Source organism: Manis pentadactyla, chromosome 10, assembly GCF_030020395.1.
Source record: "Manis pentadactyla isolate mManPen7 chromosome 10, mManPen7.hap1, whole genome shotgun sequence".
Classification (NCBI taxonomy): Eukaryota; Metazoa; Chordata; class Mammalia; order Pholidota; family Manidae; genus Manis; species Manis pentadactyla.
The window spans coordinates 37,234,432-37,248,103 of record NC_080028.1 but is presented as its reverse complement, the minus strand read 5'-3'; the positions used below and the strand labels follow the sequence as shown (position 1 = coordinate 37,248,103).

General features: G+C 48.5%; 1 protein-coding gene across 1 annotated transcript; it reads left to right on the top strand.

The window, feature by feature from the left end:
- Positions 1–1,513: 1,513 nt before the first annotated feature.
- KRT4 (keratin 4) lies at positions 1,514–8,248 on the top strand. Its single transcript, XM_036915182.2, has 9 exons — positions 1,514–2,077; positions 3,712–3,926; positions 4,837–4,897; positions 5,276–5,371; positions 5,923–6,087; positions 6,277–6,402; positions 6,978–7,198; positions 7,454–7,488; positions 7,596–8,248. The coding sequence occupies exons 1-9, from the start codon at positions 1,586–1,588 to the stop codon at positions 7,772–7,774; spliced, it is 1,590 nt and encodes a 529-aa protein (XP_036771077.2). The 5' UTR covers positions 1,514–1,585; the 3' UTR covers positions 7,775–8,248.
- Positions 8,249–13,672: the final 5,424 nt, after the last annotated feature.

Sequence of the window (13,672 nt, the reverse complement as noted above, 5' to 3'; positions counted from 1 at the left end):
GGAGGGAGATGTGCATTTTTGCCATAGCAGCTTTCTTTTGGCCAGGGTTTGGGCCTGTGGGAATTATCCAGGTCCTGCCCCCAGATTTGGAAAAGCAGTGTCATTAGGGATTGAGAAGAGGAGAGGGCCACAGATTCATCTGATTTCTCTTCCTATGTGGCAATGGCAAAATTTGGACATCATAAAAATGAGTGCCTACTGCCCTACTGTGTGCCAGGCATAGTAGGCACATCATCTCATGATCTATGAGGCAGGTGTCCCATTTTCTAGGTAAGAGGAGGGGTTGAATGGGTTCAGAGAGGTTAGGTGACCTGCCCAAGACTGCACAGCTAGTTAGGGACAAAAGGATTTGAACACAGATCTGTTGCACTCAGTTGGGAAGAATTTAAGTTCAGGCTTAAAACTAGGATTTTCCATTTGAAAACATTGCTCTGAGATGGGGCTCATAGGTTTCATCATTCTGTTAAAGGGGTTGCTAGCACCAAAAAAGTTACAAGCCTCTGCCCTGAATGTTGGGGTCACTATGGGAAAATAGAGCATGCTCTGTCCTGGTGGAACAGCAAACAGAGCAGCAGAGCACACAAAGCAGGGACCTAGCTTGGCAAAGGCTGATCTAGAACCCTGCAAACACTAGCCTGAACAGAGGCCAGAGAAAGAACGTGAGTCTTGAGGGGACTGAGGCAGACTCACCTCTGGTGAGTCCCTAACGCTATGCCTGGCACCTAGCAGGTCTTCAATAACTGTGTGTCAAGGCAAGGTGAGTCTTCATCCAGGTTTGAAAGGCTCTAAAGCTTGAATATGAATTTCCCCTTTTGTGTGTGTGTGTGGGACCAAGTGCACATGGAGGAATAATGATGACAATAATGGCAAATATACATGCAGCATCTGGCCGTTTACAAAGCACTTTGTTAATCACAATCTCACTGCACAAAGCTGGTCCTCAATAAACCCTCACTAGAAGGTTGAGTGAGTGTTCAGCCGCATGAGGAGTTGGTCCTGGCTCTAGGACCCTCACTACAGGTGGACAGACTCCTCTGGGGAGGAGGTGAAGATAAATATTTGTATTATTTCCAATTTGTGGGTGAAGACACTGAGCCCCAGAGAGTTATGTTCTCCAGGTCTGCAGAACTGGTAAGAGCAGGCTGTGCACTTGGACCTAGGCCCTCAGTTTCCAAATTCTGTGGAGTGAGAGAATGAGCTATGGGTCATCTTGTCGGGAACAGGGAAACTGCCAGGAGGCTGGTGAGATGTCAGTGCAGTGGGTGGGGGGCCTGGAGGGCTGGGCCCAGACAGGGGCCAGTGTTCCAGGAGGCCCTGGGGCACCTGTTCAGGTGCTCCTGGAGGGGGGTGTGCCCTCCGATTGACTTCTGTAGGTGTGTTTAGTGACATGCACAGTAGGTGCTAGAAGGATGGGCCGGTGCCAAAGGCCAAGCCCAGAGATGTTTCAGATTTTTCCCTTTATGCCCCTGCAACCAAGCCCTGCTGCTCCAGCACATATAAGAGACCCAGACTAAGGCTGCAGCATTCACTGGCCTGGCCCCTCTCACTTCTGACGACTTGGAGCTCACTCTCCCTCTCTCCAGCCATGATTTCTAGACAGCAGTGTGTCCAAAGCGGGCCCCGGGGTTTTAGCTGCAACTCAGCCATCGTAGGTGGGGGCAAAAGGTCTGCTTTCAGCACGGTCTCCTGGTCTGGGGGCCCAGGCCGTTACTCTTCTTCAGGCTTCGGCAGCAAGAACCTCTTTAGCCTTGGGGGAAACAAGAGCATCTCCCTCAGTGTGGCTGGGTCCCGGCAAGGTGCCGGCTTTGGGGCTGCTTGTGGCTTTGGAGCTGGTGGCTTTGGGGCTGGTGGCTTTGGGGCTGGTTTCAGTGCTGGTGGATATGGGGGCTCCTTCAATGGAATGGGTGGTCCTGGCTTCCCTGTGTGCCCTGCTGGGGGGATCCAACAGGTCACCATCAACAGCAGCCTGCTGACCCCACTCCGAGTAGAGATTGACCCCAATATCCAGAAGGTCCGGACTGCGGAGTGGGAGCAGATCAAGACCCTCAACAACAAGTTTGCCTCTTTCATCGACAAGGTGAGCTGTGTCCTTGGCCAGACAAGAGGCCAGGGCTCCTGAGTCTTGAGATCTCAGACCCAGGCCTGATACAGGCATTGGAAGGCACGGAATCTCTGGGCTTCCACTTTCCAGCTGCTAAAGGGAAGTCACCGCTCTGCGTCTTTCTATTTTGTCCCATGGCTGCTAGGAAGATGGGCTGCTCAAAGCAGTTCAGTATTTGGATTGTCCTGGAAGTGCTGCGTGATACTGGACAAGTCGTTCTGCTTTTCTGGGTCCAGTCACCACAGCTGTACATTATTTCTCTCCTTTTTCATAGATTTTGGTTTTGGAAATAACATGGTTAATAATTTAATAATTAACTAGTAATGAATTACAGTTAACGTAACAATTTAACTATTGGCACTTATGTTGTTGGCGTAGAAGGAAACCAAGCTGGTTTCCTAAATTAACAGACCAAGCACAGTGGCAGATCTAAGTCCCCACAGGACCCTAGAAGGTCATCTTTCAACACCCTGACTTGGGGCAACATTGGTCATTTCTGAGTCTGTTTGAAGAGGGGATGGGTCCCTCCTTTTCTTTTTGTAATCCAACTTCTTTTTTCATGCAAGGTCTAGAAATTCAGGTCTTTAAGCTCAGTTACAGCCGAGTTTGATGGATGATGGCAAGCAGAGCAGGAGCCAGAGAGCTGAGTCATACAAAGATGAATGACTGAACAGGAAGTGTGCAGCACACTTGGTCAAGGATGCCCTGGCTCACTGTGCATTGAAGTCTTAGTCCTCTTAGATGTATGGGGAAAGAATGAACAATCTTCAAGAAGACTGAGTGGGAATATTTGCTCTTCTTGCTAGTTTGAATAAACCCATAGTAGCTTAAAGAGGCTTTGCTGTAACTCAAGGACATGCAGGTATGAAAGCGAGGTCAAGGGTTCGGTTCTTCCTTGTCCCATTCCCCTCCTCTCATCAAACTCGGATCAGTCACCCTTACCTGCTTTCCTTTTATTCTGAATCACATAACGAGGGAATGTCATGCTAAGCTGCTACCTTGGTTTGTTTGGCTAGATCTCTTCATAATGAGAGGGAAAGTTCAGGGAAGTCCCCTTGTAGGAGTGAATCTAGCTGAGACTCAGAATGTCTAGGGCCTTGATCTTAAAAATTCATACTCAGTTGTGCCCAGATTTACAGGGCTGCACTGGGTCCATTTCTAAGTAAGCTTATTAAAAAAACCTTCAGTGAATGTATCATTCCTTTGCCTTGGGCCAGGGTCACTTTGAATGCAATAGCTCCTAGACTGTGGTCGATTCTCCTAATTTTGTTTTATTTTATTATTTCATAAAAGTTCAATGTTCTTCTCAGCAACTCCTCTCAGGGCCTCTGATCCTGTGGCTAGGCAGTTGTTATTCCAGCACGGTCAGGCCCTGTTGCTCTGGCTGTGCTTTCTTTTCCATAACACACATGGCCCATTGGCTGCTGTGCAGTGGGGCCACCATGTTGTCCTCAGTGGCTGGTGCCTGGAACTGAGACATGGTAGCCTTATTTGAGTGGCTCTTGGCCACCTGGTTGGCTTGGATTGATTGGGTTGGTGTTGGCCTTGGCCAGTCTTCCTGCCAGAGCTTCAGGCCCTCATCAGTTGGTTGGTACCTTTTAAAAACATAGGTGCGGTTCTTAGAGCAACAGAATAAAGTCCTAGAGACCAAGTGGAAACTGCTCCAGCAACAGACGACCACCACGACTGGCAAAAACCTCGACTCCATCTTTGAGACTTACATCAGTGTCCTGAGGAAGCAGGTGGATACTCTGGTCAATGACAAAGGACGCCTGCAGTCTGAGCTGAAGATCATGCAGGATAGCGTGGAGGAATTCAAGACCAAGTATGTGGAGAGGCTGGAGGGGATCCCACCCAATCTGCTCAGCCATGCCCCAGCCTCCCTGGGCTCCTCTTCAGTCATTTAAAATCTCAGGCTCTGAAGAGATCCCAGGGCAGGTCAGGAAGTTCCTCTAGTTGGTTCCCTTGCATCTATATGATTACTTTTTAATGAGGTTTAGCAACTCTAGGTTGCCCCAAACAGAAAATGAATGATACATTCAGGGATCTGGGTCTGTCATATATAAGCAAGATCAGAAACCAAACAGATGAAAAGTAGTATAGCACGGTCAGAAGAATATAGGTTGTAGAGACAGATGGATGTGGCTTGAAAACGGATTCCTCCATTTACTAATTGTGTGATCTTGGACAACTTGCAGTTTTCTTCATCTTTAAAATGGGATTAATAGTCCTATCTTTTAAGTTGTGAGAATTAGATGAGAAAGAGGAAGCAGGTAGCATACAGGTAGCATAATGCTGAACATAGAATGAATGTTCAGTGCGTAGGAGCTCGTATTGTGCTCACCATGGGATGCAGCCAAGAAAATATCAACTCTGTTTCTCAATTCACTCTCACACCAAACAAAGAGAGCCAGAGTGTCAGCAGCACTCCTGAGAATGTAATCCACTACCAGTCAAAAGGACAGCCCTTCTGTGGAAACCACATCAATCAGATTGTTCCTGGTTCTCCTCATATCTCATCTCTTGAAAAAGAGTCTTGTTAGAGTTTGCTTTTCACTTCTCGGAATAAATCAGGGTCTAGACTGGTACCTCATACATGGTAATTACTCAACAAATGTAGGTTGAATGAATATCTGTATGAACATGGGGAAATGCAACCAATTAGCTGGCTATTTCCAAATAGATGTGTGAAAACCATCAGCAGATATGCTTTTCCTTCCTGTTCCCACACGCAGGTATGAAAGTGAGATTCACAAGCGCACAGCTGCTGAGAATGAGTTCGTGGTCCTTAAGAAGGTGAGAGAGGAGGGAGGGCGGGGCAGTGCTGTGAGGGTGCCCCTTCCCTCGGGACTGGGCTTCAGCTGGACTCATTGGTTTGGTCCAGCTCTGCCTCATCTCCAACCTACTCGGTACTATCCGATCTATGTGGTCAAAGGATCTGATAACTGATGCTAAGGAATTAAGGCTGGGAAAAAAGCCGATCTGGATAATTAACTTCCATGTCTGCAGGTGTCTTTAGGGGCCGAATATGTCAAATGATTAGTCTCTTACCATCTCACCTGGTGCAGAGAAGCCTTCCCTAAATGCTGCTGAGAACACCTCTGTGTGTCACTTAACACCCGTTCTCCCTGGTGTAATTCCTACGCTTTGCCTCTTACCCTCCCTCTCATGCAGGATGTTGACGCTGCCTACATGAGCAAGGTGGAGTTGGAGGCCAAGATGGACTCTCTGAATGATGAGATCAACTTCTTGAGGGTCCTCTATGAGGCGGTGAGGACCCCATCGCCCTCCATGCAGGGAAGGGAATCCCTCATCTATGAGGCTTTTTGTGGCAATTCACAGTTCTTTGAAAGGCCTCCAGTTCCCTTACTTGCTGAATGGGTTCTCAGCAAGGTCATAAAATGGGTTGAAGGGGGAGATTCAACTGGGAGGTTCTTGAAACTAGCTGTTGTCTTAGAAGAGGTGATTAGACATAAAGATTGCATGGGATAGACTTCATTGCTGTTTAGTATTTCTCTGGTGAATATATCCATTCCATTCTCTTCTATCCCATATACTCAGCACCCACAGACAGATTGGCTTATAGTTCCCAGGGAACAGAAAAGATTGGAAGCATGCCTTTTCTGTCTTGAGGTGTCACCAATCACTTGATTTCTACATAGAAATGTGACCTTCCTTCCCCTCCCTGCACATTGGGAATGCCAGCTCTGCTTCCATCTGAGCCTGTGGAATAGCCATTTCCATTACAACAGCAGATTGCTGATGTCAGATATTAGGGAAGACTCTCCATGGGGGCCTGATGTGAGACATTTTCCCTGCAGGAGCTGTCCCAGATGCAGAGCCACATCAGTGACACCTCTGTGGTGCTGTCCATGGACAATAACCGCTGTGTGGACCTGGACAGCATCATCGCTGAGGTCCGTGCCCAGTATGAGGAGATCGCCCAGAGGAGCAAGGCTGAGGCCGAGGCTCTGTACCAGACCAAGGTGGGTGTTGGGGATCTTTCAGGAGAGGAGAGGGGTGTCTGAGACTGTGTTTTCAATGTCTGTGAGCAGTTGATCACCAGCTTAAACCCAAGAGAAGTCAGAGATGGACCGATTTTCCAGGCATCACTGGAGAAGAGACCCTACCCAAACATCCTGACCCCTGGCTCCCTGTGTTTCCTTGGATATTAGGTCCAGCAGCTCCAGATCACAGTTGACCAACATGGTGACAACCTGAAATGCACCAAGATTGAGATTTCAGAGCTTAACAGGATGATTCAAAGGTTGCGGGCTGAGATAGAGACTGTCAAGAAGCAGGTGGGTTTCTCCACCTTCCAGGTGCAGTACAGGGCCGGGGCCTAAGGCAGATGTCTCCATAGTAGACAAGAAGACAAGGCATTGGGCCAGCAGATCATGAGCTTGTCTGCAGGGCACTTGTGGCTCTTTACGTAAGCCATACCAGATCTTTTCAGCAATATCCTTGTTAATACGACATGACAGCCTAGTAAATAAAGTTTCTTGGAAACTCATTTCCGTAAGTAAGAACGGAGTATTTCCATTCCAAGTAAGAAACGTATTTCCCCAGTAAACAAGGCTTCTTAGGGCCTTGTTTCCCACGAGGAAGGCAAAGATCCAGTGCCATGGATTTGCACCTCTGCTGCTGGGCTCTCTGCTGCACTGATTTTTCCTCATCTCAACTCATCAATCTGATGGGGAGCACGGGGGACCCTGGCTGGGGTGAATGATAAGTATAAGGGTCAGGGTAGGTGGGGAGGAGGGCAGACAGAATGCTGACATCTTAACCCAAGTAAAGCTCACACAGGAGAGGGGACAGGCATAGAGGCCTTAGTAGCAGGACTCTGATGAGTGCCTATCCGATGCTCTGTCTACAGTGCCAGACTCTGCAGGCATCTGTGGTTGATGCTGAGAAGCGTGGGGAGCTGGCACTCAAAGATGCCAATAGCAAGCTTACAGAGCTGGAGACTGCCCTGCAGAAGGCCAAGGAGGAGCTGGCCAAGATGCTGCGCGACTACCAGGAGCTTATGAGTGTGAAGCTGGCCCTGGACGTAGAGATCGCCACCTACCGCAAGCTGCTGGAGGGCGAGGAGAGCCGGTGAGGGGGCGGGAAGGCGGGGTGGGTGGGAACTTGACGAAGGGAGAGACCCAGTGCCAGGAGTTTGCACCTCTGCTGGGCCACCTCTTCAGTTCTGCACTGGTGCGTTATGAACCAGGACAGTGTAGATACAGGTTAACAGTCAGGTCTTAGATTTGGCCACCTAAAGCTGGGCTAGGTGCTTGAGACCTCCTCATTGAACAAAGCAGGGCTTGGGGCTGTGCTGTGACGCACTGCTCTTTCTGCTCCCCACAGAATGTCTGGAGAATGCCAGAGTACCCTGACCATCTGTAAGTAGCTTCTGCCCCTGCCGTGGCCATCCTCTCACCCAGCTTGGGGCTGAGGCTCCTGGTTGCTGGCAGTGATGGAATAACCATGTCTTTTGTTTCCCCTGCAGCTGTGGTTGGTGGTGGCGTTAGTGCTGGAGGCATTGGTGGAGGATTGGGAAACTGCTCCGGGTTTGGCCTGGGCAGCAGCTTTGGCCTCGGCTCTGGAAGTGGCTTTGCACTGGGCAGTGGTGTCAGTGGAATTTCCACCAGCAAGACTGTCTCTACCACCAAGCGGTCACACCGATAGAGGAGACGGGGTCCCTGCAGCCCCTGAGCCCAGCTGGGCTTAACCTGGTGTCCCTGTGCTTCCTTCACCCCCGCCTCTACCCGCCCTCACTGGGGTTTATCTTACCAGTGTCACCTCGGTGCCAGGGCATGGATTCTGCCCTCTCAGAGTTTGGTAGCTTCTTCTAGACTTGGGCCTGGTGATCTACCCGGAATGGGAGGGGTGTCAGCTGACTCTTCACCTCCCATGCACAGAGGAGAATACAACCTGGAGCTTCCTCTCCAGAATTATCAGGGACACATGTCCCCTTCCAGCCCAATGCCATCTCCCAGATCCCTGATATCCCTTTACATCAGGACCAAACTCCTCCATTGCCTGGCAGCAACTGGCCCTGCAAGGGCGGGGCAAGAACCGCTGTGTCCCAGCCAACTCCTCTCCTCCTCTCTATCCACCTTCAGGTGAATCTTTAATAAAACGCTTTTGTCATTCCTTTGAGCAATTGTCCTTGTTCCTTGGGGAGAAGTCTCCAGAATTCAGGTGGCAGTGAAGGATGCTGGGGTCTGAGGGATCTGTCTATATGGATCAAGGCCCTCAGCTAATTTCTCAGGTCTCTATTTCTAAGTTGCCCAGATTATTGAGAGAGAAGTGGAATGCATGGGACCTGAAGGCTGGCAGCAGAACAGGGGCACAGACTTGAAATGACCAAGTGTGTGAAGATTGTCCCCCGGAGGCCTGCAGAGCAGGATCATCTCAGTGCTGAGCCTGCAGTGGGCCTGGAGGGCAGGGGCGTGAGTCTGGAGGTGTGGGTGGGGGCAGGTATAATGAGAGGCCACCAAGGGGTCTACATTGAATATAGAGCTAGAGGCTATGGAGTTCATGGAGAGTTTGTATTCAGCATCTAGCCAGGTCTCCCTATTTTCACAAAACTCCATGCATGCGGCCAAGTCCCACTGGGCCAGCAAAGCTTTTAGAAATTTGTTCTAAGAATCAACAGGGTCACGATTGTTGGGACAAGGAGCGAAAGCATGTTATCCTCCCAGAGCTCTGGTGCTGTGCTCGCTTCCTCACCTCAGGCAATTACATCTGGGTTAGGACTATGTTCCTTACTAGTGGGAGGGAGGGAAGGAGGTGAGGCAAGTCTTCTGGAGAATAAAGGGTGGAGATGCCAGTTTGGGGCCCTGTCCTGGAGATTCTGGTTGGCAAAATGTGGAATGGGGTGACAGTCGGAAGTGGGGGTGTGAACACAGCCTTTGTGGACACACTGCTTCCATATGGGACCAATTCCAAGACACCGGAGCAGCTCAATCACCCCTTCTCCAGAGAAAGATTGTGCAGCTCCCCATGCAGTGGGCCCTAAGTCCCTCCCGCTGTACAGGCAAAGCATACACATTCCCTTGGCCACCCACCTGGTGCTGCCTGCCCTGGGCTTCCAGGAAGTTCACTCAGACTCCAATCCCTCAAGCACAGTTCCCACGGGGACCCACTGTGTGCAGACAGGAGGGCACATGGCTGCCCAAGGCCCAGCCCACAGGGGGTGAGGGGGCAGACCTGGAGGCAGGCTCAGGGCAGCATGGGCAGGGCAGTGAAAATTAATCTCAGGGCTGTGCCCCCGGGGCAGGGGCCTTTGGCCAGGAGCAGCAGTTCCCTGACTGGATGGTTGGGCCCTTCACAATCTCCACCCTCCTCTCCTCATTGTCTTGGGCCTCTCCGCCCCTGGGTCAGAGCAGGAAGTCTTTGACTCCTTCCCACCACTGTACTCCTCCCCTGGGAAAATGCTGACTTCGCTCTTTTCTGAGTTTCTGAGGTGGGGAGTTGGGAAAGGACAACTCAAGTGCACCCACTAGGAAGCTGCAGCTCACATCGGGCCACACAGGGAGGCCGGGCAAGGTGATGGATGTGTCATGACCTCTGAACAAGTGAAGGGTGAGAGTAGCCAGTCTGAGTGGCACTGCTGGTTCTCCAGGGCCTCTTCTGTGGAATTTAATGATTTACCCAGCAAAGTCAGGTTGTAAATTGTATGTGTGCTTATGTATCATAGTATGTACATGTTTGTATTTGTAGGGGTGTAATGTTTTTTATCTAAATAAGAAGACTCCTGTTTTATATAACAGGAAAAACATTCATGTTGGCCTTTATTTCCAGAAGAGTCCAGGGGAGTGGATCCTGGCTCAGGTCCAGAGGTTGGGAGCTGTCTGGCTAGTCAAACCCATGGTTTCCTGGTTGACTTTGGGTCAAAGTAAAATAGTTCTTGCATCCGCAGGTTTTTTAACTTGAAGTGTGGATTTGATTCTCAAGAACTCAAAGAAGCTAGATGAACTAGAAGGAGGTCTTTTGGAGAAAGGATTTTTTTTTTTTTGAGAGGGCATCTCTCATATTTATTGATCAAATGGTTGTTAACAACAATAAAATTCTGCATAGGGGACTCAATGCACAATCATTAATCAACCCCAAGCCTAATTCTCAACAGTCTCCAATCTTCTGAAGCATAACGAACAAGTTCTTACATGGTGAACAAGTTCTTACATAGTGAATAAGTTCTTACATGGTGAACAGTGCAAGGGCAGTCATATTACAGAAACTTTCAGTTTTGATCACGCATCATCAACTATAAACAATCAAGTCAGATATGATTATTCATTTGATTTTTATACTTGATTTATATGTGAATCCCATATTTCTCCCATATTATTATTATTATTATTTTTAATAAAATGCTGAAGTGGTAGGTAGATGCAAGATAAAGGTAGAAAACATAATTTAGTGCTGTCAGAGGGCAAATGTAGATGATCAGGTGTGTGCCTATAGACTAAGTATTAATCCAAGCTAGACAAGGGCAACAAAACATCCAAGGATGCAGAAGATTTCTCTCAAAACAGTGGGGGTGAGGTTCTAAGCCTCACCTCTGTTGATCCCCAATTTGGAGAAAGGATTTTAATTTCCGTTTGCCACTCACCTATCTATCATCCATCTGTCTGCCCACCTACCCTCCCACCCATTCATTAGCCTCTGAATCTTTAAGGGCAGGGACCATGCTTTATTCTTGAAATTTCGAGACCTCTGTGCTTGCCATATAGTAGATGTTTAACAAGTGTTGGTTGACTGAATGAACAAATGTTCAGTGAGTGCTTAGTCTGTTCTAGGCAATGTTCTAGTAAGAATTAGCCTCTGCTCTTCTGAAGTTTTCAATCTAGATGATAACATCGAGATAAAAACATCCACATAAATAACTTGGTAAACTTTTAGACAGATAAATGCTCTTGGGAAGTTACAAACTTAGGAGTCCAGAGGAGGGTGAAATTACTTTTAGTTTTGGGTGAGGGGTTGGCGATCACAGGAGGCTTCATACAGGAGGTGGCATTTAAGTGGACTCTGGAAGGACAGGTAGGCCTGGTTGCTAGAATTGGGGTGGGGGAAGTGATCTGGCAGAGGGCAGAACTCTAATCTCCTTTCAGAGGAAGTCCTTTCTTCCAGGGAGTCTCCCTGGAGGGGCCCCACCCCCTCAGCTCAGCCGGTTGCTCTGTCTCCCTTCGGCCTCCTCAGGCCTCTTCTGATCTCTCTCCCTGCTGAGCAGCGTCCTGAGGAGCTGCAGCATTTTCTTCATCAGACTGGGAGCTCCTGTGCCTGCAAATTCACTGCCTAAGAGCTTCAGCTCAATAAGCATTACAGCAGGGTTCTCGCCTTTAGAAGGACGCAGTTTAATGTGAATATGTGTGGGTGAATATGGGATCGTTGGGGAGGCAGACACACTCAGTACAGATTTTCCAAACTTTCAAGAGAGTGTTAAGTGCAATGGTAGGTGCAACCACCGAGGCTCTGGAAGCACGGAGCAGAAGCATTAACTCATCCTTGTGGATTCAAGGAAAGCTCCGTGGAGGAGATGGCACCTGAGATAAGTCTTAAAGCCTGAGAAGGAGTCAGCCAGGTGAAAGGGGTGTGAACCTGGAGTTGAGTGATGGGCACAGGGGAAAAGGGTGCTCTAGATGGCAAGGATGCCAGAATAAAGACAAGGCAGTGTGATGTGGCGTGGTATGTGTATGAACCAAACGCAGTTTGGCGTCACTCCAGATTAAGGGTGGGGCCTGGTGGGAAGTGCAGGTTGGAGAGGAAGTTTGAAGCCAGGCTGTGGACCACCATGCTTGGCCCATTGTCCATTGTGTTTGGGGCTTGGGCTTTGTGTTCCAAGAGTAGACAAGCTCAGAGCAAGGTGTGTCTGAGAAAACAAGCTCTGAAAGAGATGAAAAGGGAATTCTTGGTCACCTACTTTCAGGGTGTGGCCTTTCGACCCATGATGCGCTTTGGACTCATGTCTGGGACCTGCCACATCTGTGCTTCACTCCCTTTCCACGTGCTGTAATGCTAAGCCTTGCAACTGCTCCACCTCCTTTCCCACTCTTGTTTTCTGTGAGGAAATGTCCCAGGGCCTAAGAGGATTGTCTTTTGTCTCCTGGAGAATCATCTTACCCACAATGGTATCCATTCCTTCAATATTTGTTGCACACCTTCCATATGCTAGGGGCTGGGAATCATGATTTCTAAATCTCCTTAGGTTACTCACACAGTATCCCATCTTGTTTCCTACCATGATCACACTCTGCTTTATGATCAACTGGATTCCCTCAAGTTCTGCAGTGGAGAGAGTGTCATCTATGCTGTCCAACTCATTGCATGGAAAAATAAATTCAAATTTATTTTCAACTTTCCCTTCCCCAGGTTAAATGATCACTTAACAATTTTTTCCTCCTCCCCTTTGCTTTTCGTTTTAAGTAACTTATTTAATAGCTTCTTAGGTTTATTTTGGAATCCCTCAGCGAGGACAAGGGGTGATTTCTGCTCTATACAACCTCCAGTTTGAGGAGGTCCACCAGACAAACAGTTCAGCACAAACATGGTGGAGAGCTTTTATCACACAGAGGAATCTTACGTTAATAAAAGGTTATTCAGGGTGGCCCACCCTTCAGTTTGTCCTGTTTATCTTCTCTGAGAGGGTTTTGTGGCTGCTGTTCCTTCACTTTATCCTTACAGCCGGACAGGGACGTGAGTTGTTTATAAGCAGAAGACAAGTTTCTGTCCTGGAAGGTAAGGGAGGGGGAATGGGTCACAACATGTTCTCCTCTTGATCTTTATAATCTATCCTCTACACTCATCCGTTTAGTAGTCGTCTCATGTCTCACCTTGGTTGAAACCCTTCAGTGGCTTTGCCTCTCAGAGTAAAAGCCTGTCTTATTCAGCGTCTCAAAGTCTTGTGTGATCTGTCTCCCAGCTGTCTCAGACCTCACCTGGGCTGCTTCTATTCCTCCCCCACCGTGCTTCAGCTGTGCTGGTGCCATGCTGTTCCCCAGACGCTCCTCATACTCTGCCTCAGGGCCTTTGCACTTGAGGTTACCTCTGTGCAGGACACCTTTACTCAGATGTCTGCAGGCCTTACTCCTTCACTCATTCAGATATCTGGTCAGGTCCACTTAGAACTCCCTCCTTGTTATGTCTACCCCTCTTTCTGCTGCATTTATTTCATGACATCTTTCACTGCCTGACCTGACTTGTATTTCTTTATTGTCTATCTCATACTGGCATGAGCTCTAGAAGAGTAGGGGCTTTATCTGTTTTGTTCACTATTGCATTCCTGGTGCCTAGAAAGTGCTTGGTTAGTACTATTTGTTACATGAATTGAGAGAGCCAGGGCAGGCTGATCAGGGCTGGTATTTTGCATCTGTGGAAGAGGGAGGACATTAAGTCAAGAATATGATGAAGAAAATGGGGAGCAACAGAAGAGGCCCTATCCTCATGTTAGGACAGAAGCACATCCTAAAGTGACACAAAATGACACATACAAAATAATAGCTAATGTATCTTGAGAACTATGTCTAGGTACCATCTTTAGTGTTTGTAATACATTGTTTAATTCAATTCTCACACAGCTAT

What these genes read in the sequence shown, in the direction of transcription:
- KRT4 (XM_036915182.2), top strand. Translation starts at nt 1,586, where the DNA reads ATGATTTCTAGACAGCAGTGTGTCCAAAGCGGGCCCCGGGGTTTTAGC. An exon ending in AGTTCGTGGTCCTTAAGAAG is followed by an intron (nt 4,898 to 5,275) that starts GTGAGAGAGGAG and finishes CCTCTCATGCAG; the next exon opens with GATGTTGACGCTGCCTACAT. An exon ending in TGAGGGTCCTCTATGAGGCG is followed by an intron (nt 5,372 to 5,922) that starts GTGAGGACCCCA and finishes TTTTCCCTGCAG; the next exon opens with GAGCTGTCCCAGATGCAGAG.